The sequence below is a fragment of the Ailuropoda melanoleuca genome, chromosome 17, assembly GCF_002007445.2.
Source record: "Ailuropoda melanoleuca isolate Jingjing chromosome 17, ASM200744v2, whole genome shotgun sequence".
Lineage (NCBI taxonomy): Eukaryota > Metazoa > Chordata > Mammalia > Carnivora > Ursidae > Ailuropoda > Ailuropoda melanoleuca.
The window spans coordinates 21271981-21299846 of NC_048234.1; the positions used below are offsets into that span (position 1 = coordinate 21271981).

The following is a 27866-nucleotide window of genomic DNA, read 5'->3' on the forward strand; positions in this document are numbered from 1 at the left end:
TTGGTAATGCTCCTAATTACTGAAACCCTAGGAAACCATATGGAATACAGCCACAGTTCTAGAATTAATATAAGTGAGCACTGTGAACCCGTCACTAACAGCATGCTCTCTAGAAGGATGGCACAGTATCTGTGTCAGCACAGTATGGTACTGCAGTTAAAACACACATACACGCACACACACCCGCTTGGTACTGTTTTTTGGAAAAATTTTCCTGCTATCAAGTAAAAAAAAAAAAAATCTTTTCTAAATTTCCTACAAAAAGTAATACTGAGTAATACTTTGTTTCCTTGTCAAACATTGCCTATTGGTATCACTATGTTAATATGTCAGATTTATAAAGATGAATTTAAGTAAACAGTGTATGGCTTTATGGAACGTGAGCTTGGAAGGCAAAAATAGCCAGATTCAAGTCCTAGCTCCCCTATCTGCTGCTTGTGAACTTGGGCTGGTTGGTCAATGTCTCCGAACTTCAATTTGGTCATCTCTGAAGTAGACATAATAATGCTATTTATTCAAATGTTTATAGTGAGGATTCGGAGGCAATCAAAATATCTCTCTCAAAGCTAGTGCTGAAAGATGCTAAGAGTCAAAGTCCTTGATGTGGCAGGAACCCCGTAGCCCTAAATTTCAGTGATCAGATTAAGATTTGGGCTTTGGGGGGCGCCTGGGTGGCACAGCGGTTGAGCGTCTGCCTTCGGCTCAGGGCGTGATCCCGGTGTTGTGGGATCGAGCCCCACATCAGGCTCCTCCGCTATGAGCCTGCTTCTTCCTCTCCCACTCCCCCTGCTTGTGTTCCCTCTCTCGCTGGCTGTCTCTGTCTCTGTCAAATGAATAAATAAAAAATCTTTAAAAAAAGAAAGATTTGGGCTTTGGCTTTGGCAGTGTTCGGGGAGGGGACCCAATGCATGCCGCCCACCACTTGCTCTCAGTGTGTCGGGTCAAGTGTTGGACCTTTGTGCTAGTAGGTCGTGCACAAGTGAATGCTGGTTTTCTTGATTTAAGTCCCAGGTCTGAGAACAGAGAATAGAAGAAAAGTGGGTGTAGATTCCATGTGTCCACTGTCTTAATACCCTCCTCCCTTCCATTTATAAACCTCCCCAACTTTGTGGGGAGGCCTGGAAAAAAAGCAAGCACATACCTCACTTTTGGATTTTTAAAGACTTTATCTTCAGTTATTTCTGAATAAATAAATATATTTATTTATATATATAAAGTTGTATATATATAAAGCATACAGAACATATAAAAACTGGTGAGTTTTCATTTTGTTCGTGCTAACAGTTTTGATAATATCAGCAAGCTCAGTCATGACACTTCACTTTTCTTGGCCCTGAACACTTTTTTTTTTTTTTGGCCCTAAACATCCTAAAAGCAATCCATGCTACAAAGAAACTATAATAATAAGAGCAATGATTTGAAAAACACCAATTACGTGCCAAGTGCTCTGTATACACTTTGTGTTCGTTAATCCCTACAGCAAACCTTAAAAAGTGGCTATTATTAACCCCATTAAACATCTGAGAAAAAGGAGTCTCACAGAGATTCATAACTGGGCCAAGGTAAGACCACTTTCAAATAGCACATCTCGTACCTTAATTAGGTCTGATGACGAGGCTCAAAGTCGGCATGGGGCCAGGATACCTGCGTGTGTTCTCACCTCTTTCTTGTCTTTGCTTTTTCTTCCAGGTTGTTCTAGATGTTGGTTGCGGATCAGGAATACTATCATTTTTTGCTGTACAGGCTGGAGCTAGGAGAGTGTACGCTGTCGAAGCCAGTTCAGTAGCACAGTATGCTGAAGTAAGTGGTTGTATTTTTACAGCAGCTCCTAACTAAGTCCTCGGTAAACTTCGGGGGACTGGGTGATGGGCTCTTCCAAGCAGGTCATTTAGAAGAAATTTTTTTTACCAGTCTGATTTTTTTTTTTTCCTGTTGGGATTTTACTGCTGCAAGAATCCAGACTTCACTGTAGTAGTTGATGGGAAAACAAGTTTTTAAAACATTGTAGGATACTGAAAATAGAACAAAACTTTCTTCTTCCCCATCCACTGGGTGGCAGGTGGGCCTGGGAGATATGAATGTCTTCTTATCTTTAATGACCTACCGACGTGAGGAGTCAGACTCCCCTGGACCTAGATTTACTTTGTTCTTAAGTGATGTATGGACAATAGCTGTACCACTCACTTTAAATTTTTCTTTGGACTTAAGGAGCTGTTGCTATGTGGTCGTATTTGGAACATAGATAGATGTCTGTATTTCAGGAAGCATTTTCAGATTTTAGGCTCCGATTGGAGGATAGGAAGATGTTTTGTTTTAATATAGTGCTCTATTACCATCATGAAGTGTGTACAAATATTAGAGAATAAGTCAAAGTCAAGAGTCAGGTAATAATGGCTTTCGGTAATATTGGATAGAATAATAGCCCAGTCAAGCTGCAGAGACTGGATGTATGTGTGCACATGCGTGGACAGGGTGATGTGCTAGTCATTCACACCTGGAGGAGGCCTGAGTTTTCACGAGGGGTAGGATGACAGAGAGGGAAGCTTGACTGTTCCTTCTGATGAACGTCACGTAATGTTCTCCCAGCCCCAGACAACTGGTAGCTCAGGGTGGTGGTTGGTTTTGGACTGAGTGAGCAAAGAGGGACCAGAGACGAGTAGACAGTGAAGCATGTTTGGAAGGGAAGAGTGTGAGAGCCTGATGGCCGGCATGTTGAACTCTTTTTTCCTTCCATCAAATGTTGGAGAAAATATTTTTGGTCATTTGCTCCTTCACCGGTTCTTAAAAGTTTTTATTGAAAATTAGATACATGCAAAAGAATATTTGTAAAATGTGTAAGTGTAAAGGATCAGGCAATGAATGGGGCCCTGTACGTCTCCTCAGAAATAGGCCATTAGCATTTCCGTTAAAGGTCCATGTGTCTTGTCCTGATTGCTTTTCTCCTTTCTGCTCTAAACAGAGGTAGCCACTATCTTGAATTTTTGCTTGTCATTCCCTTGTTCTATCAAGTTTTACCACATGTATTTCTGTCCCTAAAAACAAATCCCTTGTGAACTTACCATAAATGGAATCATGATGTATGCATTCTTTAATTTGCTTTTTGCATTCCATGTAATGTTCCTGATGATCATTTTGTTAATGCATAAAACTGTTGTTTATTTATCCTCTGTGCTGGAGAATGTGCTCTTGTATGAAATGCCTCAAGTTGTTCGCTCACTGTTCTGTTGGTGGACTTTGGATGGCCTCCATTATAAAAGTGTTGTTAAGAATATTCTTACAGCACTCCCCCACTACATCTTTGCTGGAGTTCCTCAGCATATAACCATCAGTAGAATTGTTGGGTCAGAGGACAGGCCTGCCTTCAACTCTGCTCTGTAATGCCCACTTGGTTTCCAAAGTGGCCCTTCCGGTTTTCACTCCCTCCAGCAGTAACTGAGAATGCCCTTGTTCTGCAATTCTGGCAGCACTTGGTATTGTCAGGCTTTGGAATTTTTGCCCATCTGGTATTTATGACATGATGTTTGCAGTTTCAATTTGCATTTTCCACTTAATAATGACTTTGAGCATCTTTGCAGAGTGTTTTGGCCATTCTCTTCTGTGGAATACCTTTGTTAAGGTTTTTTTTGGGACAATTTTTATTTTGAATTATTTTTCTAATTGTAATTCATTTGTAGGAATGATTTCTATATTCTGGATATTAAGCCTTCTCAGTTATATGTGTGGAAAATAACTTTTTACAGTTCATAATTCACCTTTTCTCTTTCTTTATGGTCCTAGTAGACTTTAAGTATGGAATTCTAAATAAAGGAGAAGAGAATATAAGCTTATGAGGAGAGAACCCTATAGTTAAAAGTGCCTCCACTCAGATTTTCATAGATCTTATGCATTCCTGAGGATAAGGGGGTGAGCATAGAACTTTGTCTCAGGTGCTGCTCAATCATTTAATCATACCTTCATTCATTTGTGGAACATAAGGAATAGCAGGGAGATCGGTAGGAGAAGGAAGGGAATAATGAAGGGGGAGTAAACAGAAGGGGAAATGAACCACGAGAGACTATGGACTCTGGGAAACAAACTGAGGGTTTTAGAGGGGAGGGGGTGGGGGGATGGGCTAGCCCAGTGACAGGTATTAAGGAGGGCACGTATCGCATGGAGCACTGGGTGTTATACGCAAACGATGAATCATGGAGCACTACATCAAAAACTAATGATGTATTGTAGCAGTTCAATAAAGTCTCAAAGGATTTAAAAAAAAATCATACCTTCATTCAATTACATCCCACAATTTTGGGAATATAAGAGTAGCAGTACTGATTAAGGTCTATTCTTGTCTTCAGAGAGGTTCTATTCTGATAAGAGATTGATCCTACTGTCTCTTGTATCAGACACCACCCCAGAAAAAGAGTGACATAAATAATTCAGGGATTTTCTTTTTCTTATACAGTTTGTTTTCCCGTATATTTTAAGGTGATTCGAGACATACTAGTTCTTTTTAAAACCTTGAAAACCTAATACCCTTGGTTATAGTATTTTAAGGGAAAACAAGAAGAAATTAGCTAGAGACACCCTTGCATTTCCTAGCCATAATCCTGTCTCCAACCCCAGCATAAACTCTCAGTAATCATCAGCACACCATGGGAGGAGCCATTCTAGAACCCTCTGTGTGATTGGTTTCTCCAAGAGAATCCTCATCCTGATTAAATAATCAGCAAGGTTGTTACCCTTCTCACAGAGTGGGGCTGCCCTCGTGGGCACTTTTACCCAGAGTGTGGCTGCTGCATAGTTACGAGGGTCTTTAGCAAGAGGCTAATCCACAGGAGAAGAAAAGAGAAAAAATTTAAAATTTTAAAACTTTTTAAACTATTTATAACTTTTGACACAATTTGAATAATTGTGGAATAATTTCAAACTCATAGGTAAGTTGTAAAAAATAGGAATAGTTCAAAGGCTACCCAAATTCTCTTTACCTAGATTCAACAGTTGTTCACATTTTACCCCATGCACTTTATCATCGACTCGTGCTTTTCTCTCATCTCCTCCACACGGCTATGTATGTACGTGTGTGTAAATGTTTACATATATTTGAGTAGAGATAGAGATGGATGGACACACACACATACCTACACTTTTTTTTTTTTTTAATGAGCAAGGGGTGGAGGGGCAGAGGGGGAGAGGGAGAGAGACAAAATCTTAAGCAGACTCCACGCCCGGCACAGAGCCTGATGCGGGGCTCGATCTTGATCTCACAACCCTGAGGTCATGACCTGAGCCAAAATCAAGTCAGTCACTTGAACCTACTGAGCCACTCAGACCCCCCCCACACACACACACACTTGTTTCTCCGGGTCAGTGATACACATCGTAGCCCTTTATCCTTAAACATTTCAGTGTGTATTTCCTAGGAAGGAGGGTATTCTCTTATATAACCAAAAAAGAACTTAATTTAAAGGTGAAAAAGGCGCTGTACAATGACTTGTCCGTTGAGTCTGTCGATGTTACTGATCAAAAGGTTTTGGGGAGGCCCCAGCATGAGTGGAGAGACGGTCACTGTGGGTGTCGAGGCGAGGAGAGTCTATACTGAACTGCCTCTTTGCTTGTATATCATTTCCAGGGAGACTTGATTTTTAAAGCTTTAAAACGAATGTTCTAATGAATCCCAAAAGCCATAGCTTTATGTTATCTTTGGTTTTGGCTTCTATAGAGGACTTCTGTGTTTCTGTAATCTTTCTTTTCTGTGTGTAGTTGGGGCAGGTTGGAAGCAGGGGTGGCTTTTCAGATGCTGTGGGGACTGCACAGAGTCCTTGAAATCTTTGCCGGCATGTCTCTTTGACCCCCGAGACCTTCCCTGCATGTGGCCCTAAGGACAGGCTAGTTATAATGCATTCAGGGCCAAGCATGATTAGAACCTTCTCAAAGGATGGATTTAATGCCAGCCTGGTCCCTCCTGACGAAGACTGTGGCCTCTGCCGTGCCTCCGGCTGCTGCCGTGGGCATCACGAGATGCTCCCGTGGGCCAGGCCTTTTCACCCTGGTGGAGGCGACCTGTACCAGCTCTTGATTTCTGCTTCTTACACTGACACTCGTCTGCACAATTTGTGGGTGGCCAAATGCGAGTGTGAACAGCACACAAAAGATTTTCCCTCTAAGAATAGGCTTTTATAGCCGCTCAGCACACAGTGCATGGTGCTCCTTTCGACCTTTTCATTATTTGGTAATTGAACCAGCAGACATTTAATTCTTTCCTCTGGAGTCTTCATTAAATTGCTCGGAAAAGATAAAATTGCAACAAGAAAGAAAAATGAACAAATTTAACTACCATCGCCTGGGCCTGGGTACTTCTTCTCATGCCAGGCTTCTGGGCTTTAAGTAAACAGAATATTTTCAAATTGCAGTGAATTCAATTTCAGTTGCTTTCAGTGGCTCAAACTGATTTTGTAAGGGCTGACCCTCGGTCGGCAGGATGATGTGAGTAACTCTTTGTCTGGAGGGCACGTACACGGAGTCATTTTTTGCAGAATGGTCATGAACTTGCCCAGGTCCAGCCATGTGCTCTCACCCTGGGTCCCATCTGACATTTCTGGGTCAGTAATAAGAGATCATCCTTTTCCACAGAACAGGGCAGGACTAAAGGTCTCCCATGGGTTTCCAGCCTGTCCACCTCAAAATGGCAGCTCTGTCTTGCTCTCTTCTTCCTTTCTTATGTATGAAACATAGAGCTGAAGCTCCGGGATCATACAGACCAAATGGAGAAGAAAAGGGCATTAATCAAATGTATACACATATACGATCAAGGAAGAGGATGTTCCTTAATTTAAACTGTACACAAACACAGGTCACGTGTCTCCATCTAATTCCTCAGAGGGCCAGGAGAATGAAAGACAAGGAGGGTAAGCAATCATGAATAGATTTATGTGTCACAAACAACTTAAACTTACAACAAAGCTTTTTGGCACCAAGATTTAACAATGTTCATCATCATTATTGGGCCACTCAATAATCAGACTTGACTGGTACATCGTTCATATTCCTACATATGCTTCGTTGTTAGGATGACTTTTAAGGAGTCAGACCAGGTACTTCGAGGTGATGGGCAGTGAAAGTAAAGGCAGGTGGGATCAGAGCCATTGTGACTCTGCCTTTCTAGACCTACTGGATTCATGACATAGGGCTGCTCGGTTCTAAATGGGAGCCACGACACACCCATGGTTGTTTATATTTCAAGGTAAATTAGTTTTTAAAAATTAAATTCGTTAGTCACGCTAGCTGCATTTCAAGTGCTCCGCAGCCACAGTGGCTAATGGCTCTGGGATTGGAAGTACAGAGAGGAAGCGTGTCCATCACTGCAGAAAGTCTTAGTAGGAAGCAGTGATGGAGGGGAGAGGACACAAGTGGCCAGACTTCACTCTGTTGGCATATGGCGGCCGGGCTGATGGCTGTGTTCACTGCCAGGTATTGGGGGCCCTGGCCAGATCGGACTGGCTCCACGTTAGGTGAGGCACTCTCCCCAGTCCCTCATGCTGTGGGCATTGTTTATCCCCTTATTTATGTGTGAGATCTGTCACAGAACAGGTTCCCTAGGAAACAGACTCCGATACAGAGAGCTGCATGCAGGAACTTTCTCACGGGGGCTCTCGGGAGCCTGACGTGTGGGGAAACGAAGGAGGCAGGATGGTACTGGGCAGAGGAGGTGTTAACTGCAACACGGTCACAAGAAGGTGCACATCTAATTGCACAGGAGTCCCCAAGCTGATGCTACACATCGGGCTTGAGCCACCTCAAGGCAAGGGCCTTTACATTCCACACCTTTTTTATGAGCATTCCCTCAAGAAGGGCTGTGGCTTTGGCTCAGGTGGCTCTCTGGGATGAGGGCACTTGGTAAGACCAGCCCCAGCTGAGAGCCATCATTGCCAACCTTCCAGCAGCTGGGGGAATGAGTCCCATGGTCCTGAAGCAAGGATGGGTAACATATGCCACAGCGGGGACTACAAGATCAAGATTCAGGATCTTAACTCAGGGCTACAGAGAGGAAGCTGGGGGAGAATGGAGAAAAAGATGTAATAGGAAGTCCAGGAAGTGATGAAATAAGTCAGATGACACTAAAAGCTTAGGCCAGGCCACAGGGCAGTTGGTCAGGTGTGCTTTAGTTGGGAGCAAAGACTTTCTAGAAATGGACTGCACCACCTGACATGATGTGCCTTCTATCCGAATATCCTAAGCCCTGTGAGGACACAGAGTACACGTAGGACATGATCTCTCCCCTCTAGTAGTTTACAGCCCATTGGATTTCAGACGAGTGAAATTCACAACACAAGACATTGAATGCACATGAGTGTGTGTGAGTGGCAGCGATGAGAAGCGCCAGGTCCAGGAACAGTTCCCATCTGCTGGGCGGGTCAGGGAGCCTGTCAGAGAAGAGATGGGATTTGAATGAAGTCTTAAAGGGTGAAAGAAATGAAATGCTGTCTTTTCATGCTTCACCTCTTACTGCCAACAATGACCTTTTTGGAAACCCTTAGGTTCTTAGGCGATTCCTCATCTTAAATGGGTGGATAATCTCTTCACAAAATGCTTTGAAGGCCAATTATTGAAAGGTACTTCTAATTTTTAATCTTGAACACTAGGAAGATCATATACTTTGAAGTTTTCTGAGTTTATCCTGATTTCAACTCTTTGAGCTGGCTTTTTTTTTTTCTCCAGTATTTTTAGTGTGTCCTGCAGCTTACTTCTTTCTTCTCATTCTCCAGACACCAAATGCCTGAGTCATGAAGTTCTATCCAGCCCATCAACACTTTTTATTTTTGCACTGACAATAAAGTTAAGAGGGGGCAGTAAGGAATCTCTGAAGAAAATAATACCAATAAGCGTTTTGCATAGCCAAACATTCAGAATTTAGGATGCATTTCTACATCCATAAAGATGTAGTTCTTCAGGAAGACTCTGTGAGGGGCTTGGGGAAGTTAATATCATCCCCATATCACGGATAACAAAGAACCTTGGAGAAGGTAGGTCATGAAGATGGGGCACAGCTTGTGAGACACGAGCCCTTCCTGCCACCTCCTTTTCGAGCATCTAAGTAAGCAGGGGCTCGTGGCTCCTTGAAGATGAAGAGGTTCATGTGTTGACTGGAAGTTGGAGCCCCTACCCCTGTAGCTAGTTCTGCCAGGAGCCAGGAGCAAAACCATCCTTTTCTTTGTAAGGAACTGATTTTGAAGCACTTCAACAGGCAGACAGGTCTGCCATGTAAGAAAGAAACCTTCCTCCATTGGCAAAATTACCTAGTAACACACTTCACAGAGGAGCAGTTTGAAGAAGTCCATGTTTGGGGCACCTGGGTGGCTCAGTCAGTTGAGCATCCGACTCTTGAGTTCAGCTCAGGTCTTGATCTCAGGGTCGTGGGATCCAGCACCACTTCCTGCTCCATGCTTAGCACGAGTCTACTTCTCTCCCTCTCTCCCTCCTCCCCTCCCCTGCCTCGTGCATGCTGTCTCTCAAATAAATAAATAAATCTAAAAAAAAAGGAAAAAAGGAGTCCATGTGGAATACTACCCCATTTGCCACAAAACCCTACCCAGGAAATAAGAACCCTTCTTAAAGCTGGATTGGGGATTGACAAGGCAAGAAGGCATGTGGGAGAAAACATCTAAGCCTCCTCATCTCACTCAGCACTCCATTCCTTATAATGTAGGCCCTAAACACCTTTGCCAGGATTAGGATCGATGATTCTGGAATCAGACAGTGTGGGGTTGTGTCCTTGATCCACAGAATAATGGCCATATGATTTTGAAAAGTGTCCACATGACCTTGGCAAGTATTAGTTTCCTATTGCTGCTATAACAAATTAATATGAATTTAATGGCTTAAAGCAATACAAATATAATACCTTATGGTTCTGAAGGCCAGAAATACAAAGTGGATTTTGTGGGGCTAAAATCAAGTTGTCACAGGACCATCCTTTTTGGAGGCTCTACGGAAGAATCTATCCTTTGTCTTGGCCAGCCTTTAGAGGCTGCCCACATTACTTGCCTAGTGATTTTGGTTTTCACCACCATCTTCTTCACTCCCTCCTGTCTCCCTCATGAAAAGATCCTTGTGTTTATACTGGGCCCATGAAGACCATCCAGTATACTCACCCCATCCCAAGATCCCTAATATAATCACATCTGCAAGGCCCCTTTGCCATGGAAGGTCACATACTCAAAAGTTTTCAGGGAGTAGAATGTATACTTTTTGGAGGGAGGGGGGCACACAATTCTACCTACCATATTAAGTTACCTGACCTTTCTCTACCTCATTTTCTTCACCTATAAATGTGTAGATAGTAATAGTCCCTTGTGAAGATATTTATGAGGATCACCTGAGAAAATCGATATAGAAATGAACGCAGTGCCTGACATTCTCTAGCTTTTGTTATCATTGTCGCTATGGCGATTATCAGTACTATTGTGGGGCCTCATTTCATCCATGTCTCTGTATAAATCAACCCAGTAGAGATCACGGGAGGGGGATCACCAGGCAACAAAGGGAGGTTTGGGACCAGGCAGAGCACATCATTTAAAAGTGTGTGTTTAAATTGCATTTTGAAATTTCCTTCATGACTCTTTTTTAAAACCCAGACAATTACAAGATGCAGGGGCTCTGCATGGTGCCCAGCCCTTCCAGAGCTTCTGCAGACTGGCCAGAGCAGTGTGTGAAGCAGCTCGGTAACATCTGGGTCTCAGGAGAAATTCCTAGCTGTTTCTAAATCCTTTCCCCAGCAGAAACTGTGAGCGCTGACCCAAACCTACTAAATTCTCAGCTGGCCTCCGGTTTGGTGACCATCGAGAGGGAGCACAACTGCTTTGGCATCAGGGAGGGAATAACACAGTGGCCCAGCCGAGTTGGCCTCAGGATCCCCTGCAGGATTTCTGTAACAGATTGTGAGCTCCACCCCCAGAGCTTCTGAGGCAGGAGGTACAGGGATGTGCGTTTGCATTTGAATTTGCATTTCTTATAAGTTCTGTTGTTGCTGCCGCTTAGTCAGGAGACCACACTTTGAGAATTACTCGGATTATATAACATCAGAGATGAAACAGCCCCCAAAAGGATTTCCCACAATGTCTGAGTTGGGGAAGTAAGGGAGCTGGCTGAGCAGTAGGAGCCTGCCTGCCCTGAGCTCCCTACAGTGACAGCAACACCCCCTTTTTATGATGGGTACATTATATTACGTCCAATTTAGTAACAGCCAGAAAGGCTGGAAGCCTAACAAATGTTTTGTGTGCATCATTGAGCCTTGGTTAAAAACAACTGGATTGACTTCAAATTTTTTTTGACTTTTAAAAGTTTGCTTTTATTTTTAACCTCAGTTTCCTTATTTTCCCATTTGTATTGAGAAATAATTAACATTCATCACTGTGTAAGTTTCGGGCATGCATCATAATAGTTTCACTTACATATTTCGTGACATGATTACCACGGTGGGTTTAGTTAACATCTGTCATCTCATACAGATACAAGAAAAAGAAAAGAAGAAATTTTTCCTTGTGATGAAAATTCTTAGAATCTACTCTCTTAACTCTTCTCCACCATATAACAGTGTTAGCCAGCGTACCTTCTCTATTACGTCTCCAGTACTTATTTCTAAGTAGAAGTTTGTACCCTTTGACCTCCTTCCTCCATTTCCTCATCTCCCCACCCCCACCACTGGTAACCACGAATCTCATCTCTTTTTCTATGAGTTTGGTGGGATTTTTAGTTTTGGTTGTATTGTGCTTATTTCTTTAGGGTTCCATACATATGATCATACTTTGTCTTTCTCTGACTTATTTCATTTAACACAATCCCTTCAAGGTCTAGTCATGTCGTCAAAAATGATAGGATTCCCTCCTTTTTGTGGCTGTATAATATTCCATTGTGTATGTATGTGTGTGTGTGTATATAGATATTATTTTGTGTGTGTGTGTGTGTGTGTACCACGACTCCTTTATCCACTCGTCCATTGATGGACACTTAGTTTGTTTCCATGTCTTGGCTATTGTAAACAATACTTCTGTGAACATGGGACTACAGATATATTTTCAAGTTAGCATTTTTGCTTCCTTTACACCCCCCCACACTTTTTTTTTTGCTTGATTGAGGTATAACTGATATTTTTAAATTGCAGCACAATTAATGTATATACATCTTGAAAAGTTTGGACATATACATATGTCCATCGCTGCAGTCAAGGTATTTAGCCTGTCCATCACCTCCCAAAATTACCCTGTGTTAGGTTTCTATTTGCATGCTTGTATTTGTGTGTCTTTTTTTTTTTTTTTTGATAGGAACACTTAACATGAGATGTACTCTCTTAACATATTTTAAAATACACAATACCACATTGTTAATTACAGGTGATATGTTATACGGAAGATTTCTAGAACGTACTCATTTTTCATAACACAAACTTCATTTTTTTAAGTTTATTTAAATAATCTCCATACCCAGTGTGGGGCTTGAACCCATTACCCCAAGATCAAGAGTCATATGCTCTTCCAACTGAGTCAGCTAGGCACCCTGCACAGCACAAACTTTACATCCATTAAAGAACAATTCTTCCTTTTCCCCCCTTCCTAGCCCCTGGCAACCACAATTCTATGCTCTGCTTCTATAAGTTGGACTATTTTAGATACTTCATACAAATGGCATCATGCATTATTTGTCTTTCTGTGATTGGCTTATTTCATTTAGCATAATGCCTTCAAGGTTCATCCCTATTGTTGTTGCAAATGGCAGGATTTCCTTCTTTTTTTCAAGGCCCAATCGTATTCCATTGTATGTGTATAGACCACATTTTCTTCATTCAAGTCTTGATGGACATTTGGATTATTTCCAAGTCGTGGCTTTTGTGAATAACGCTGCAGTGAGGGTGCAAATCTCTCTTCAGGAGGCCGATTTAACATCTTTTGGGTACATACTCAGAAGTGAGGTTGATAGATCATATGGTAATTCTATTTTAATGTTTTGTGGGAACTCCACACTGTTTTTCCGTAGTGGCTGCCATCTTCCACGTTCCCACCAACAGTGTGTGGGGTTCCAGTCACTCCATAGCCTCACCAGCACTTATCTTTTTGCTATTTTTTGGCAATAGCCCTCCCAGCAGGTGTGAGGTGATCGCTCATTGTGGTTTTGATCTGCATTTTTCTGGGGCTTAGGAGAGCAACACTGCTTTTATCTCTTTTACTTATTGGGCTTCTGGATCAACTTTTATTTGAATAACAGTCTGGAGGCCAAAAAGAACTTTGGACATTGATGTCCAGTTTCTTCAATTTACAAAGGAGGTGCTGTAGAAGAGATTTGCCCAAACCACAGCAGCCGTTCATCTGCTGTGGAAAGGTGTGCTCATTTGCCAACACCGGCACGTTGGTCATCTCGAAATTTAAACCGGAATTCATACAACTCCTGAGCTCACTTTGCAACATCCGAAATATACTTTCCTTAAGCCAGAGTCTTAATTCATGGCCACTTGCCTCTTTGTTCCTCCTTTTACCCCGAGCAGCCCCCGTTGTCCGCGGCTGTTGTCGGCCCCTGTGTGAGGCTCCGTTTGATTCCGGGCATTAGAGGAGAGAAGCAGCATGTTTGCAAAAAAGTGCATGTCGACCTAAAGCATTTTTGTGCTTGGCAGCTACACGTTTTCAGGGAGTGGTGATTAGGCCGCTCATTTTCTTGGCAAGCCGAGCAGGGAAGGTGGGACAGACTGTAATTTAAATTTGTCCAAATAAGAAAGGCATTATTTGAGCTCTCCCAGGAATGAAACTAAATAGCATTCTGATGGTTGATTACTTATCCTTGCTAAAAAGGTTTTGCTGTCTTAGAACTCCCTTCAGCCCTAGCAGTGAATTCGCTTCTCACTCACCCTCAGCCCCTCCCGCCCCCCAACCCCAACTGTAGTTTTTCCAGCCAGTTTCAGGCAGCTCGAGAGTTGCTCCCTGTGGCAAGTGCCACGAGAGAGAGAGAAAAAACCATGAGCCATGTTGGCTGTGCGACACTCTTGGAGGCCAAGCCAACGTCTAAAGAGCAAAATATTCAGTCAGATCAACAGGTTGCCTTCCCCACACAATGCTAAGTAATCACCGTGACTCCTTTTCCGCAGGACGGATGAATCCTGCTCGGCTCTGGGCTGACGGTTTGGCCGTCGTGTAGCCTCAGATTGGTGTCCAATCTTGCTCTTTTCATCTGCGGTAGCTGAGGAAATGATAACTGGTTTGGCCACCTGGGTAACTTTTTAATGATCTGAAAGACCACAAGGAGCCAGCATTGCTTTTGTGCAGAGTCCCTCATTCAGCAACCTAATAGCTAGCTGAAAAGAGCTTTCTTGAAAAGAAGAAAGTCTGCTCCTCTCAGGCAGAAGCAATAGGACCGCACGATTCTCTGATTAAACTATCACACTGCGTGTCTGATGGGGCATCTGACCTGCTTGAGACGGGCTGACTGCTGATGTGTCTTGGTATTCGCACTGATGCTTTTCTGCCAACAAGCCGTGAAATGACAGATGAGTGTCCCTCAACTTGAGTGTGAATGGCGAGTGAAGTGCCCAAGAAACTGCTGGGGCCCAGCGGCACCTGGGGCAGTGCTGGAAGGGGAACGTGTTTTTCTTTAGGGTTACCCTCTGTGCAAATGAACTTCAATCAGGAGTGAAACCAAAGCGAGCACCACAGGGGAGGCAAGACCAGAGCAAAAACATGGTCTCTCCTCTGCCCCAGCGGACCAGCAGCCTCTGCTAACAGGTACCAACCTTAGAACGGAAAGCGGGATAGGGTTTTCTCTCCTCCCTAAACTCATTTTCAGAGTATAACATTGGAACCTCAGCACCGTTATCCTGTCGTATTTAGAAAAGCAACAGCTTAGGTGCTGGAGTGGCCAGTGCTCAAGGCAGGAACCTGGTCATGGCCGTGTGTAATGTGTCTGCAAAGTTCTGTTGGTGTCTCGTGACTGGCATACATTTCCAGCTCTCCTGTCAATAGATGCTCAGTGATCTATTTTGAAACCTTCGTATGTACGACCATACTGACATATTACGTGCATTACGAACATACTCCAAAGTTAAAACGATGAGATACCGCTGTGCACGTACCAATAGCTAAAATTCAAAAGGCTGACAATACAGCCAGTGGGACCCACGTACAGTGTGAGCAAGAACGGAAAATGACACAAGAACTTTCAAAATCCATCAGGCGATTTCTCTTAGTGACACACGTACTGCCCCTAGGACCCAGCAATTTCACTCCTTGGCATTTACCTCAGAGAAATGAAAATACATGTTTACAAGGAGATTTGTACACACAAACCTGGAAGCAACCCAAATGTCCATCAACAGATGAAAAGACAAACGAATTGTAGTCTGTCCAAGCAGTGAAATACGATTAAGTAATGTAAATGGATGAACTACTTTTCCATATCACAGTATGGACAAATCTCAAAAATATTATGCTGAGTAAAAGAAGCCAGATACAGAAAAGTATATTAATCTGTTCATGTGAACTTCTAAAATAGGTGAAACTAATCAATAGTGACAACAGATAAGTGGTGAGGGGGTGAAGTGGGGTCAGGATTGATGCTTTACAGGCATGAAGGCAATTTGGGGGAGATGGATATTTTCCACATCTTGATTGTGGTGCTAGTTACATGGGTATATATATTTATTAAAGCACATTAAACTGCACACTTAATGTGAGTATGTTACATCACATGTAAATTGTTCAACAAATATGCACTAAACATGTTTGTTTTATTAATTTTTTAGAGAAAGAGATGCAAACGTGAGCAGGGAGAGAGAGAGAGAGAATCTCCAGCAGACTTACCCCACTGAACGCAGAGCCCAGTACAGGGCTTGATCTCACGACCCTGAGATCATGACCTGAGCTGAAATCAAGAGTCGGATGCATAACCGACTGTGCCACCCAGGTGCCCCTGAACATGCTATTTAAAAGCAAAAGTAGACTTCTATTCACTTTTGTTCTGGAAATCTTAGTCCCTGAAATAATATAAGAACCAGAAATAAAATGATTGAAAGGAAGGAAAGGATGAGATAAAGATGAAAATCCACAAGATTTTTTAAAATTTAATTTTATTTAGATTCAATTAATTAACAGATAGTGTATTATTAGTTTCAGAGTTAGAGTCCAGTGAAAATCCATATGATTTTTAAGTGTGTATATTTCACTCATGACACACTAAAACCTATAGAGTTAATGTGATTTAAAATATCAGTTTATTTGGTAAGAATATGATTTAAAGGTCTGGTTCTATGTTAAATTTATTTTGATACTTTTTTATGAGGAATCTTGCCATTGGGTAGAAAGCATACAAAAATACATAAATTCAAGTGGAAGAAAGGCAAAATGAGTGGAGCTAAATAAATCACAATACTCATTTTCAGCCCATTATGCAACACATTTGAAATTCAGTTAATACATGTCTCTGATGTCAATCAGAAGGTCTTACAAACTAATCAGAAGGTGCTACAATTTTACGTTTTCAAGAAACAGATTTCAAATTACTAAAATTCTTCTTTCGGAAGATCTTTGAATGTAAGAGAAAATTATGTTCCCTAGTCTTTACAGCTTTGCAGCTATGAGACTTTATGTCGTTTTCTGAAACAAAATCAGCTAACAATGAAATAGCCCCCAACAACCACTTCCAAAGTGTCCTTTCCATAGCACAAGTTTCTTTTCAAAATAGCTCCTTCTTCATTCATTATGAAAAGCCATCTTCTTAAAACTATTTTTGTTATTTCAAATTTATAGAAAATCTGAAAAAATCATTCGAAGACTTTTAAGATGCTTTTAAGAAGATTTACTAATTATTTACATTTTTCTCTTCCTCCCACACAGAGACCCTTTAGTGTATATTTCCTAAAAACAAAGGAATTCTCTTATTTAAACCACACAACAGTGATAAAAATCAGAAAATTTAAGTGATATAGTTCTGTCCCCAAAATCTCCTTCATATTAGGGACAGCTTGTTTATTTTTTCAAAAATGTCTGCCAGTAGCATAATTCTGAGAATTACTTGTCATCACAGAAAATTTCAGCAAATGACAACTCTTGCCTTTAACAAGAAAATCCCATGACTCATCTGTACATGGAGTAACTCTTCCATATACTCTGCTAAGAAATAGCTGGTAGAAGCTCATTGCTGTAAAGCTTTTCAGGGACATCCCCATGTTCTTACAAAGTACTGTAAACAGTCTGCTAGCTCTTAAAGGCCCTTTTCTAAATATATAGAATTATCCACATTGATGAAATTCCATAGCCTCACGTGGACTTCTTACTTTAAAGATGTGTCTCTAATAACTTGCTGGTGTGTGATATGTGTTAGTGGGTGTTAATATTAGCTGTTATTATTAACCATTGTCAGTGTTTATGTCAGTCAGGCTGGTACCAGCTATGGTTTGAGAGCATGTGTTTTTTGTTTTACTTTTTGATTATATGGTTTTTATTTTTGCGAGATGCTCTGGAAAAAAAATTAAAAAAAAAAACACAAAGAGATGCTCTGGAAAATTTGGAGAGATTAGGTTTGCTAGAACCAACCTGGAATAGTGTAAATAAGAACTGTAGAATTTGGAATCCAACGAACTTGATATTTGGGCTGTTGTAGGGCTTAATTAATATAGGTTTGTCTTTCTCTCTCTCTCTCTCTCTCCGTATGTGTGTGTGTGTGTGTGTGTGTGTGTATATATATATATATATATAATATCATCATATATATTGTATCATTCATATATATATGAAATATATATATATATATATATGTATATATATATATATATATATATCAGGATAGGTGAAATTTTTTACCAAGGTTCTGCTAAATAACAAAAGACTAGCTTCTCAGGCTAATAGCAACAAAAGGTTTATATTTTTGCTCACATACATGTTCATACTTATGGCTTTTTCATTGACTAAAGCAAGTCACATGACCAAGGCTGATGTGAATGGGGCAGAACGGTATGATTTTACCAAGGAGAAGGGAAGACAGTATTTGTGAACAGTAGGAAAACAGCTTGGTTTCTTAATCTTCAAAAATCAGTCTAATTTTTTAAAATCTATTGGTCAGGCTTTCTGTTTCAAATCACGGAAGGATAAGTCACATTGGCTTAGGAGAAAAGAGAATTTATTTAATGGCCCATCTAGTCAGGCCCCCAGAGTAACTCGTGACCAAGAGAAGGTTCATCCTCTCTGTCCCCGTCTCTCCCATTTTCTCTCTCTCTGTGTCTCTGTCTCTCTCTCTCCTCCAGCTGCTTCCTCACTGGAGCTTTGCTTCCTTCTACGTGGGGTTCATTTCCTACTCTAGACAGTCCATCTTCATGTTGGGGAGAAGACCACTGAATAACATCCTTTCAGACCCTGGCTCAGAAAACAAGTAATCTTCTCCGGGTCTACACTACAAAAAATCTGAGGGAAGTCTTTTGATTAGTCTAGCTGCCTGTTCTTCTGACCATCATTCTCAGAGGAACAGAGTGCCCTGATTGCCCGGACCTGGTTCCTTTGCCAACCTCTGTGGTTGGGGCGGGGGAGGCTGGCTGCAGTTGGCAGCCTTACACCATCACACGATCAGAAGAGGGGAGTCAGGATTTCCCAGACAGAGGGGGTGGTCCTGCGCAGGTGAATTCAAGCCAGGGGCCGCACACATACCCATCTCACGCTCTCTAAATGAGATAAAGCTTCTGAAAGTCTTTTGTAAATTGGAAAGCATTGTCCAAACGCTAATTGCTGTTATTATTCCTTTTGAGTTGAGTAGAAATCCCCATTATTTACTGGGGGTAAATGAACGCTGGTGGCAGGCGAGCATTGTCCCCCACGCTTACTTAGGTGAAAGTAAAGTTGCGATAAATAGGCAGGAGGTTAGCAGCAAATTGAGTGAATCAGTGACAAAAACAGTTTAGTATTAAACCCAGAAGTGGGGTTTGTTACTTCAGAATGAGATTGCAACTGCAAGACAACTGCATGGTGATAATGTCAAGAGTTGTGCGAGATGCATTTTTTGCGTGCTCCTGTGTCCCTGGCTCGGTGCTAGGGGCTATTCTGGAAGAAGACGACACATCCCCTCTCTTGAATTAATGCTTCATTCCAACCACATCCCAATAGCTCCACATATGCAGATGATGTCAAGGAAGGATCAGGGCAAATTGACTGAATTTTTCACTTTTCCTCCTGATGCTTTGACAGCCTGTTTCTCGTGCTTACTGGATGGTGTTTAATTTAATTCATGTGCTCGAGGCAGCACGCTCTGCGTTGCAGCTGTGCACAGTGCATTTGAAAGGGTTTTCTCAGCGAGGCCAAAGGCAGGAAGCTCACTGCCGTGATACCTTGATGAATGGATCCCTTGGGAAAGAAGCGCCTTTATAATGAAGTCACAAAAGAAATCTTCATAAATCCTTGGAAGCCCAACAGCATGCATGTGTGAGTGCAACCAAAATACTTCCCAGAAGACCCTGTGGAAGGTAAATAAGGCCAATACTAAGCAGAATTTTTAGAAATCTGATTGCTGTTGCCTAGGCATCATTCCTGTGGTCTCCTCCTGGTGCACATACACACACACAGGCGCACACACACACACACACACACACACACACACACACACACACACTGTATCCGTCTCTGCTGTGACACACTGCTCCTGCCTCCAGCACCCAGTGTCCCTTGCTTTTCCAATCAAAACAGGGAAGAAGAAATACTTGTCACTGTCCCGTGTTGATTGATCAGTCGGGTTACTCTTGAGTTAATGAATTTCACCCTCTAGGCCAGCATTGCATGTTGGGCCTTGAACTCTAACTTCGGTCAGATGACAGCTTTTGAGAAGAGGAGTGTGTGTGTGTGTGTGTGTGTGTGTGTGGTGCAGTGTCCGGAATCACACTTAGCCTTATGGTGACAACAGTGCTGAAGGTGATTCAGTCTGTGTAGCAAGAGTGGGGGACAGTGATAGGGGACCCACTGCTTTGTGAGCCTCCTGCTTCCCAGAGCCTTACTTGGCTGGGGCCTTTATCCCCTAACTGGCATCCAGAACGGCCCCGTCTCCATCTTGACTCCATTCCAGGAAGCAGAGCTGCCTCGGAGGAGGTGAGGATTCACGGACCAATGTTCTTTCCTTTTCCTTTACCTCCTGTGTATCAGTTTGCTAGGGTTGTGTAACACAGTACCCCACACTGGGTGGTTTACACAGTAGGATTTTATTTTTTCACAGTGCTGGAAGCTAGACATCCGAGATTAAGGTGTCTGCAAGGTTGGTTTCTTCTGAGGCTTCTCCCCCTGCCTTGTAGATGGCTGTCTTTTCCCTCTGTCTTCACATGGCCTTTTTTCTGTATGGGTCTGTGTCCTCATCTCTTCTTCAAGGACACCAGTCATATTGGATTAAGGCCCACTCTAATGACTTCATTTTAGTGTAAGGACCCTGTCTCCAAACATAGCACATTCTGAGGTAATGGGGGTTAGGACTCCAACATATGAATTTTGGGTGGTCACTATTAGCCCACAACAACTCATCTTCCTCCCCTTATCCCAACTGCTGGCCTGGCGTCTTCCCCTCCCTTAACTGCTGAATCCAGGACAGGCTTAGTAGGCTTAGGTCCCTAGTTGCCAGATGTGTGGAGCCAGAGAGAGGAACTAAGTGGTCTCCCCCCCAAAAAGCCAAGAGATAAAGCCAAGAAGCCATTGAAACAGGGGCTGAAAAGTTGGGCAGGCTTGAGGTGGTCATCAGAAGCTGAGGTTTAGATCTGAGGAGTCAGGCAGCCAGAGAGGACACAAATGAGGAAAAATAAATCAAAATGGCGGCAGGAGGGCAGCCTGGGCCAACACCAGAGTTAGCACACTCTAGCCCATGGCTCTTTCTAGACATCTGTGCCTTTGGGGCCTGAGATGGAATGGGCTTTAACCCACCCTTACATGATTTATTCAAAATCTGGGCTTTCTCTCCCTTGTTTTGCTGTTTCTAATTCATGATTTTGTGACATTATACACATTGCTTTCTCTGCTCAAAATCCCCTTCTGCCCCACTATTGACCTGGCAGCTCCCCCATGACCTTCCAGATTTTACTAACATGTCACTTCTGATGTAAAGCCTACCCAATTCAGTACATTTTTAATGCAGCTATTCAGAGATCCAACTGAGTTATCAAGTCTCATGAGAATAGAGACACATCTTTACACTTTTTGAGTCCCCACAGATGGAAGTATCAGCAAATGCTTATCCAGTGAATGTTTTGAATGAGTTGTCTTTGAACTCACTTGGTTTATATGTCCCTTCATGTGTCTCTCATTCTGCCTTGTGTATAGGGAAGCATACAGTGTTATCTCAATGCCTTAAGTAGTAGAGAAGGCATAGGGGATGGTCAAGAATGTAGATTCTGATGCCAGGCTGCTTGGGTTTGAGCTCTGACCCCAGTGGTTACTGGTTTGATGCCTGTCTCAGTTTGTGAGGCCTGCCCTAAGCAAGTACCACAAACCAGGTGGCTTCAACACAATTCATTGCTTCCCAGTTCTGGAGGCTAGAAGTCTGAGATCGAGGGCTGTGACGGAGAGTCTGTGGCAGCCCCTCTCTGAGTGTCCGGTGGTGGTTTGCCGGAGTCTTTGGTGTCCCATGGCTTCTGCTGCATCACCCTGACCCTCCTCCTTCATCTTCACACGGTCCTCTCTCTGCGTGCATGCCTGTGCCCAAATGTCCTCCTTTTTGGGAGGGAAGGAGAACAGTCACACTGGATTAGGGGCCCCCTCTACCCTACTGTGACTTCATCCTGACAGATTACATTGCAGTGACTGTTTCCAAATAAGGTCACATTCTGAGCAACATGAATTTTGGAGGGACACATTCAACCTGTAACAGTGACTCTTGGCAAATTATCTAGTTATTTACTCATTAGTAAAATAGAATAATGAATAACATAGCCTACTTTCTAGGGATGTGTGTGATCAAATGAATTAACATATGTAAGGCACTTAAGATAGGGTGTGGCACAAGGAAGCCTGGCATCAGCATCAGCTCTGATTTTTGTCTGTGTGTATGTTTATCTCCTTCACTAACCTATTGTGGATGGGGACTCTGCTTGGTCCTACTGGTAATGGTATCACATTACATACAGTGCAACATACAGCGAGGCACTCCATGCCTGACACCCAGTCTCTGAGCTGAACCAATTAAATGTAAGGCAGGGACAATTCAGCGTGACACCAGGGCTGGAATTCAAAGTCCATCTGCATTTGAGAGATTGTCCCTCTGGTAGATTGCAGTTTATCCTGCAGTTTGCATAGCTGGGTCTCAAAAGGTTGGCCTGGGAGGAATTTGAAACCCCTCCCCTTTCTTGGTTTCTTCCTGAGGTTTCTTGCTTTCTGAGAAGTGCTTGGGGAATGGGGTTTTACCTATCCAAATGCTGTTCTGTCTCCAGGTAGAGAGAGCACATTCAGCCTGAGCGGCTTACCTTTAGTTATTGGCATAATTGAAGTCTTCAGTTCTGTGGTTCTCTACTCAGTTGTGATATCATCACTGCAAGGCAGGAAAAAGAAGGGAAGAGCAATGTGATATTTCTTCTTCAGAGGCCTGGGTGGGCCATCTGGCAATCTTTAAATCTGGGTGCCAGATTGAATAACATGCTTTGGGTGACTCTTTAAATGTATTATTCAGGGGAGATGTTGTTCTAACCTCTGTGCTTCACACCACTTCCTAGCTGATGGAAATCTTTTCTCTCCTTTGCTTGAGAATTACGTGGAACACAGCCCAGTAGAGACTAATAAATCAGTAGAAGAATTTCTCCGCTGGTCTGAATAGCAGCTAATGATGAAAAAGGTGGCTGAATGTTTCCTCATCAAGCAAGGAAACAAGGAAACAATGTGCAGTTGTCATGCAGCAAATTTATGAGGCAGGGTCTGGATCCCAACTGATGCAGCAACTCAGATCTTCCTCTTCTTGCAACCAAAGTGGGGACCATCTCCATGTGGGAGTCCAGAGGCTGGAATGAAAACCACTTGCATGCGGGACAGTGAGTTTGGCATCCAGCCTTGACTGGGTTGCTTGCTGGTTTCTTGAAAACGACAAGTCGTGTCACTTTTCTTGGTCTCAGTTCCGTCTTTTGTACAATGAGGTTGTTGAACTGTCACTGATCGTTAAGGTTCCCTTCTGGGCTTTCACTTACTCCATCACGTTTCATAAAGCAGTAGACCCCGGGTCTTCTGTCTCCAGGCTAAATACGATCCCTCTAGCGCCTGACTGCCCCTTCTTTAATTGCTCTTTTGAAGCTCAGTGCCAATATCTGTGTGATATTGTGATGATGTATATAATAAGATATATATTTGGTCTTCTTATTTTGGGCATGGAGCTCCTCTTGAAACCCTTGGAATTTCCTATAAAGTTGTCATTTTTATGTTAAGGAGGTGATTTTTGGGAAGCACCTAAAAAGCAGGGCTGGCTGCCAGTAGAGCCAACCATGTGATTGGAAGACTGAAAATGTCAGTCCCACGCCTGACCTTGGAGGAGAGAAGAGGGGCTGGAGATGGAGTTCAGTTGCCAATGACTGAAGATTTAACCAGCCGTGCCTATGTAGTGAAGCCTCTATAAAACTCCAAAAGGACAGGGTTCAAAGAGCCTCCAGGTCGGTGGACAGAGGGATATTGGAGAGACCAGGTGCCTGGAGAGGGCATGGAAGCCCTGTACCATTTCCCTGGACCTTGCCTCATGCATCTCTTCCAGTTGTCTGTTCCTGAGTTATCATCTTTTATAATAAACCAGCAGCCTAGTAAGTGAAATATTTCCCTGGGTACTGGGAGCTGCTAGTGAATTAATGGAACCCGAGGAGGGGGCCATGGGAACGTGCAATCTGTAGCCTGTCAGAAGCACAGGTCATAACCTGGGCTTGTCGCTGGCATCTGAAGGGAGCAGGGTAGTTCCGTAGGACTGAACCCTTAACCTGTGGAATCTGATGCTGTCTCCAAGTGGTGTCAGAATTGAGGTGAATTCTCGGACACCCTGGAGAATTGCTTGGTGCTGGCTGGGAAGCCCCTCCACACACACACATCAGAATTGTGTCCAGGAACCTGAGAATAATCTGTATCTTCTAAATTGCCTTGACTCAAACTGAACTCAAGCCTTGAATGAGCCCCTGAGCCTGTTTTATGAGTAATTATATGAAACGAGGCACACATGAGGTCAACTCTATTTCTTAATACTGAGAAATTACCTGAATGGCTCAGCAAAAATGTCTCCACCTGTAAGTTGAAGACTATCCATCATCACTGTGCGTGAGAGTGAAAGGAAAACCTTTTCTAACTCACAGTACTTCAGACACCAAATGTAGGGAGTTGTTCTCTACCCCAACCAATTTTCCAACTCTCTGAACACCAACTGGGGTCACATAATCTAGTTCTGACGTCGGCTACCTGGAATCCGTGACAGTTCCGTAGGTGTAAGGGCTCAGTCCCACAAGGCCGCCCTTGCTTCAGACACCATCTGTGAGTGATGGGACCCCTGGGTACCATATTGTATCCATATTGGCTCCTAAGTCAGAGGTTCCCACAAATTCACTCCCTTTTGATAATTTGCTAGAACAGTTCAAAAACGTAGGGAAATATCTACTTACATTTATCAGCTTATGTGGACATTACAAAGAACACAGTTGAACAGCCAGGCTTAGGAGGTTCGGCCCCTGTGAAGTTGGGACGCACTACCTTCCCAGCACATGGACGTGTTCGCCAACGCAGAAGCTCTCTGAACCCCGTAGCTGGGGAGTTTTTATGGCGACTTCCTCATGTAGGCTGGATTAACTCAGTCTCCAGCTTCTCCTCCTCCTCCTCTGAGGACGAAGGCTGGGGCGGAAAGGCCCGAGCTTCTGGTCAGTGCTTGATGCTTCTGCCGACCAGCCCCCATCCTGAAGCTGTCCAGGCGTCCGCCACGCCTCCTCTCCACTAGAACAAAAGGTGCTCCTATCACCGCCGCCCTCCCTGGGAAATTCCAAGAGATTTAGGAGCTCTGTGTCAGGAACTATGGGCCAGGGACCAAATATGTATACTTCTTATTACATTACACTGTGTTTGTGAAATCTTGGGCATAAAATTGAAATTGAGAGAATGGAATACAATGAGTGAAAATCATTCCTGGACCTCACCTTTAACTCGGGGCTTCTTAGTAGGAGGACTGGGGTCTTGATAACTGACAGAAACAGATGAAGGGTCTTCCAGGAGTGGATGAGCAGCAGGTCACTTGCTGAAAGAGCTTGCCGGAACACTTGGAGGGGTAACAAATTCGTTAAGGCACCAACTGGCTGCGGATGAAATTTTCTCTGGCAGGCTTAACTGAGGCAATGTGTGGTTCAGGACTGTCTCAGAAGAAAGATGCTTTGTAAGTGTAGAGTGATCTGGGTCACTGTGCCCAGATCGTGAGCGGATATTTATCTGAAGTAAGAAGGAATGGGATTTCGAAGAAGTTCTGAAACCTCTGGTCTTAACTGAATAATCCCTGCAACAAGGAGACAGAGAAGAAGGAGATACATGCTGATCAAGAGTCTGTGATTTTTAAAGAGTAGAATAAATGTGCTTTTATTCAGCCCTAGTTTCTTAGGAGAGCCCCCAATATGTTTATTCTATAAATCCTTGATTACATTTTGTTTCATGATGGAGTTCCGTATAAGCTAACGGTCTTCTATAGAACCACAACCTGTGTTCGGCTGTCATGAATGTCCCTGGTGACTCATAACACTGCTTGACTGACCTTTCGGAAATGTGGGGGGTTTTTCATGAGCAGCTTTCTTGGACAGGATACCCTTCTTCTTAAGAAGGACCTAGAGAAAAGGAAATTCAGAATGCCCGGGCCCCATATCTGTGACCTGCGTGTTTTACCAGCTCTGTACAAAGGAGAAGCCCCACATACTCAGCTGCAGTCCCCGCAGAGCTCTGTGGACGGGCTGCACGGCGGGGCTTTCTCCACCAGTCGCCACAAGGATAGGCTAAGTATCTGAACTTCACCTTTGAGGAGGAGCCACTGGTAGAGACGAAATATTTGAGGTTTGGTAAAACCTGAGAGAGTTTTTATGGCTACATAACATTTGGTGGAAAATAAAATCCAAATAACCTTCATCCCTTCCTATTTAAATTGTCAGAATGTTGTCTGGTCTGAATTATTTTATAGCCATGTAGATTTTTTTTCAACCAAGCTCCCCACTATGTTTTGGCCTGTGACCAGTTTGCTTGTGGTCTTTTATAACATCTCCCTCAGCTAGGTCAAGCATGGAATCTCAGTCACGCACATATACTAAGGCTCTAACTTCACGTAGTCCTTTAGTGTAAATTTTAAAGTCAGTTTTGCTATTAAAAACTTAAGTTTCTTTTATGACCAGTTGCTGTAAAAAAGCAGAGTACTCAGGGTCCCTGGGTGGCTCAGTAGGTTGAGCGTCCAACTCTTGGTTTCAGCTCAGGTCATGATCTTGGGGTCATGGGATCGAGCCCCAAGTCGGTCTCCTTGAGATTCTATCTCCTCCTCTCCCTACTCCTCCCCCACACTTGCTTGCTCGCTCACTCGCACACTCTTTCTCTCTAAAATAAATAAATCTTTAAAAAAAGTAGAATACTTTTAATAGACTTAAATAAATTTGAATTTTGCTTTTTCTTATCTATAAAGTAGAAATAATAATGCCTCTGTCACAGAGCTATGGAATAGACGTGTGATAATAAAGAAAACACTCTGTGGAAGGTGAAGATCTATGATCATTGATTTTTACCAAAAGCAAAGCCACTAAAATATGATTATATAAATATATAATCATATACCCTAACTAAAACTATAGTTACATAATCATTTACTATATACTATTGATATGTCTGCCCAGAGGAAGCAAATGAAAAGTTAGCTTTTATTAATATACTAATATTTAGCATTCCCCTAAAGCCCATAATTATGCTGGAAGCCACAGACCTCTCCACCCTGAAGACTCCTTACAGATGGGAAAAAAAATTCCCCAGTGGGGAAACTGACGCATTTGTGTCGGGGGGGGGGTGGGTAGAGGAGGAGTGTCTTCACTCTTCCCTATCGGCCCGCCACGGCGGCGTGCTCCCGCCACGGCGGCGTGCTCCCTCGGAGCCCACGAGTAACCAACTGTCGGAAGCAGAAGCGTGGACATTGATCTGAGTCCTTAAACCATGCGGTTCTGTTAGGACTGTCATGGCTGAGAGGCCCCTCGGTCCGAACGAGACCTCCAGCATTTATCTCCCGGTTCATCTGCATGGACAGAAAACCCAAACTAACACACACAAGAGCTTTTTTTGTTTTTTGTTTTTTTTAATCCCACGTGAAGGGAGCCTGATGGAGGGAGCCCAAGGCAAGGTCGCAGCCCCCCACGATTTGTAGTGTGCCTGGCTCCGTGCACCTTTCAGCCACATTAGCCTGACACGTGGCTCATAACCCGGAAGTCAGTGCCAGGCTGGCTGCTGGGGCTTCAGCCAACAACTCCGTGTCTTGGTAATGAGATGAATAAAGGGAGGGATCAAAAATGTCTTTCCTTTGCCCCCCCCCCCTTTTAGGGAACTTCCTGGAAGGACCTCTCAACAACTTAGGTTAATATCTCCTTGGTCAGATAGCCATCAGTTAGACACTTGGCTGCCAGAGAGGCTGGCAAATAGAGCACCTTAGTTAGTACGTTGTTGCCTCTGGTAATCTAGGCATCTTATTAGATAAAAAGCAACACTGGACGCTGGATAGGCAACTAGCAGTTGCCACACAAAATGTAACTTATTTGGGCCTTTCTGGGGGAGGAGTAGACAGTGAAAACTCTTGTCAAGGAATTACTGCTGGTGCCCTTGTTAACTGTCCCCATCCACACTCCCACTTCAACTGGAAACTGATCACTAACAGCCTGGCTCACCCAGTACAGGGAAAGA

General features: G+C 43.2%; 1 protein-coding gene across 1 annotated transcript in view; it reads left to right on the plus strand.

Moving 5' to 3' along the window:
- LOC100471017 (histone-arginine methyltransferase CARM1) overlaps positions 1-27866 on the plus strand; it is a 109192-nt gene that overhangs the window by 31781 nt on the left and 49545 nt on the right. The window contains exon 4 of the mRNA XM_034647333.1: positions 1690-1800. Coding sequence (XP_034503224.1) covers positions 1690-1800 — 111 coding nt within the window. The remainder of the gene's footprint in view (positions 1-1689; positions 1801-27866) is intronic.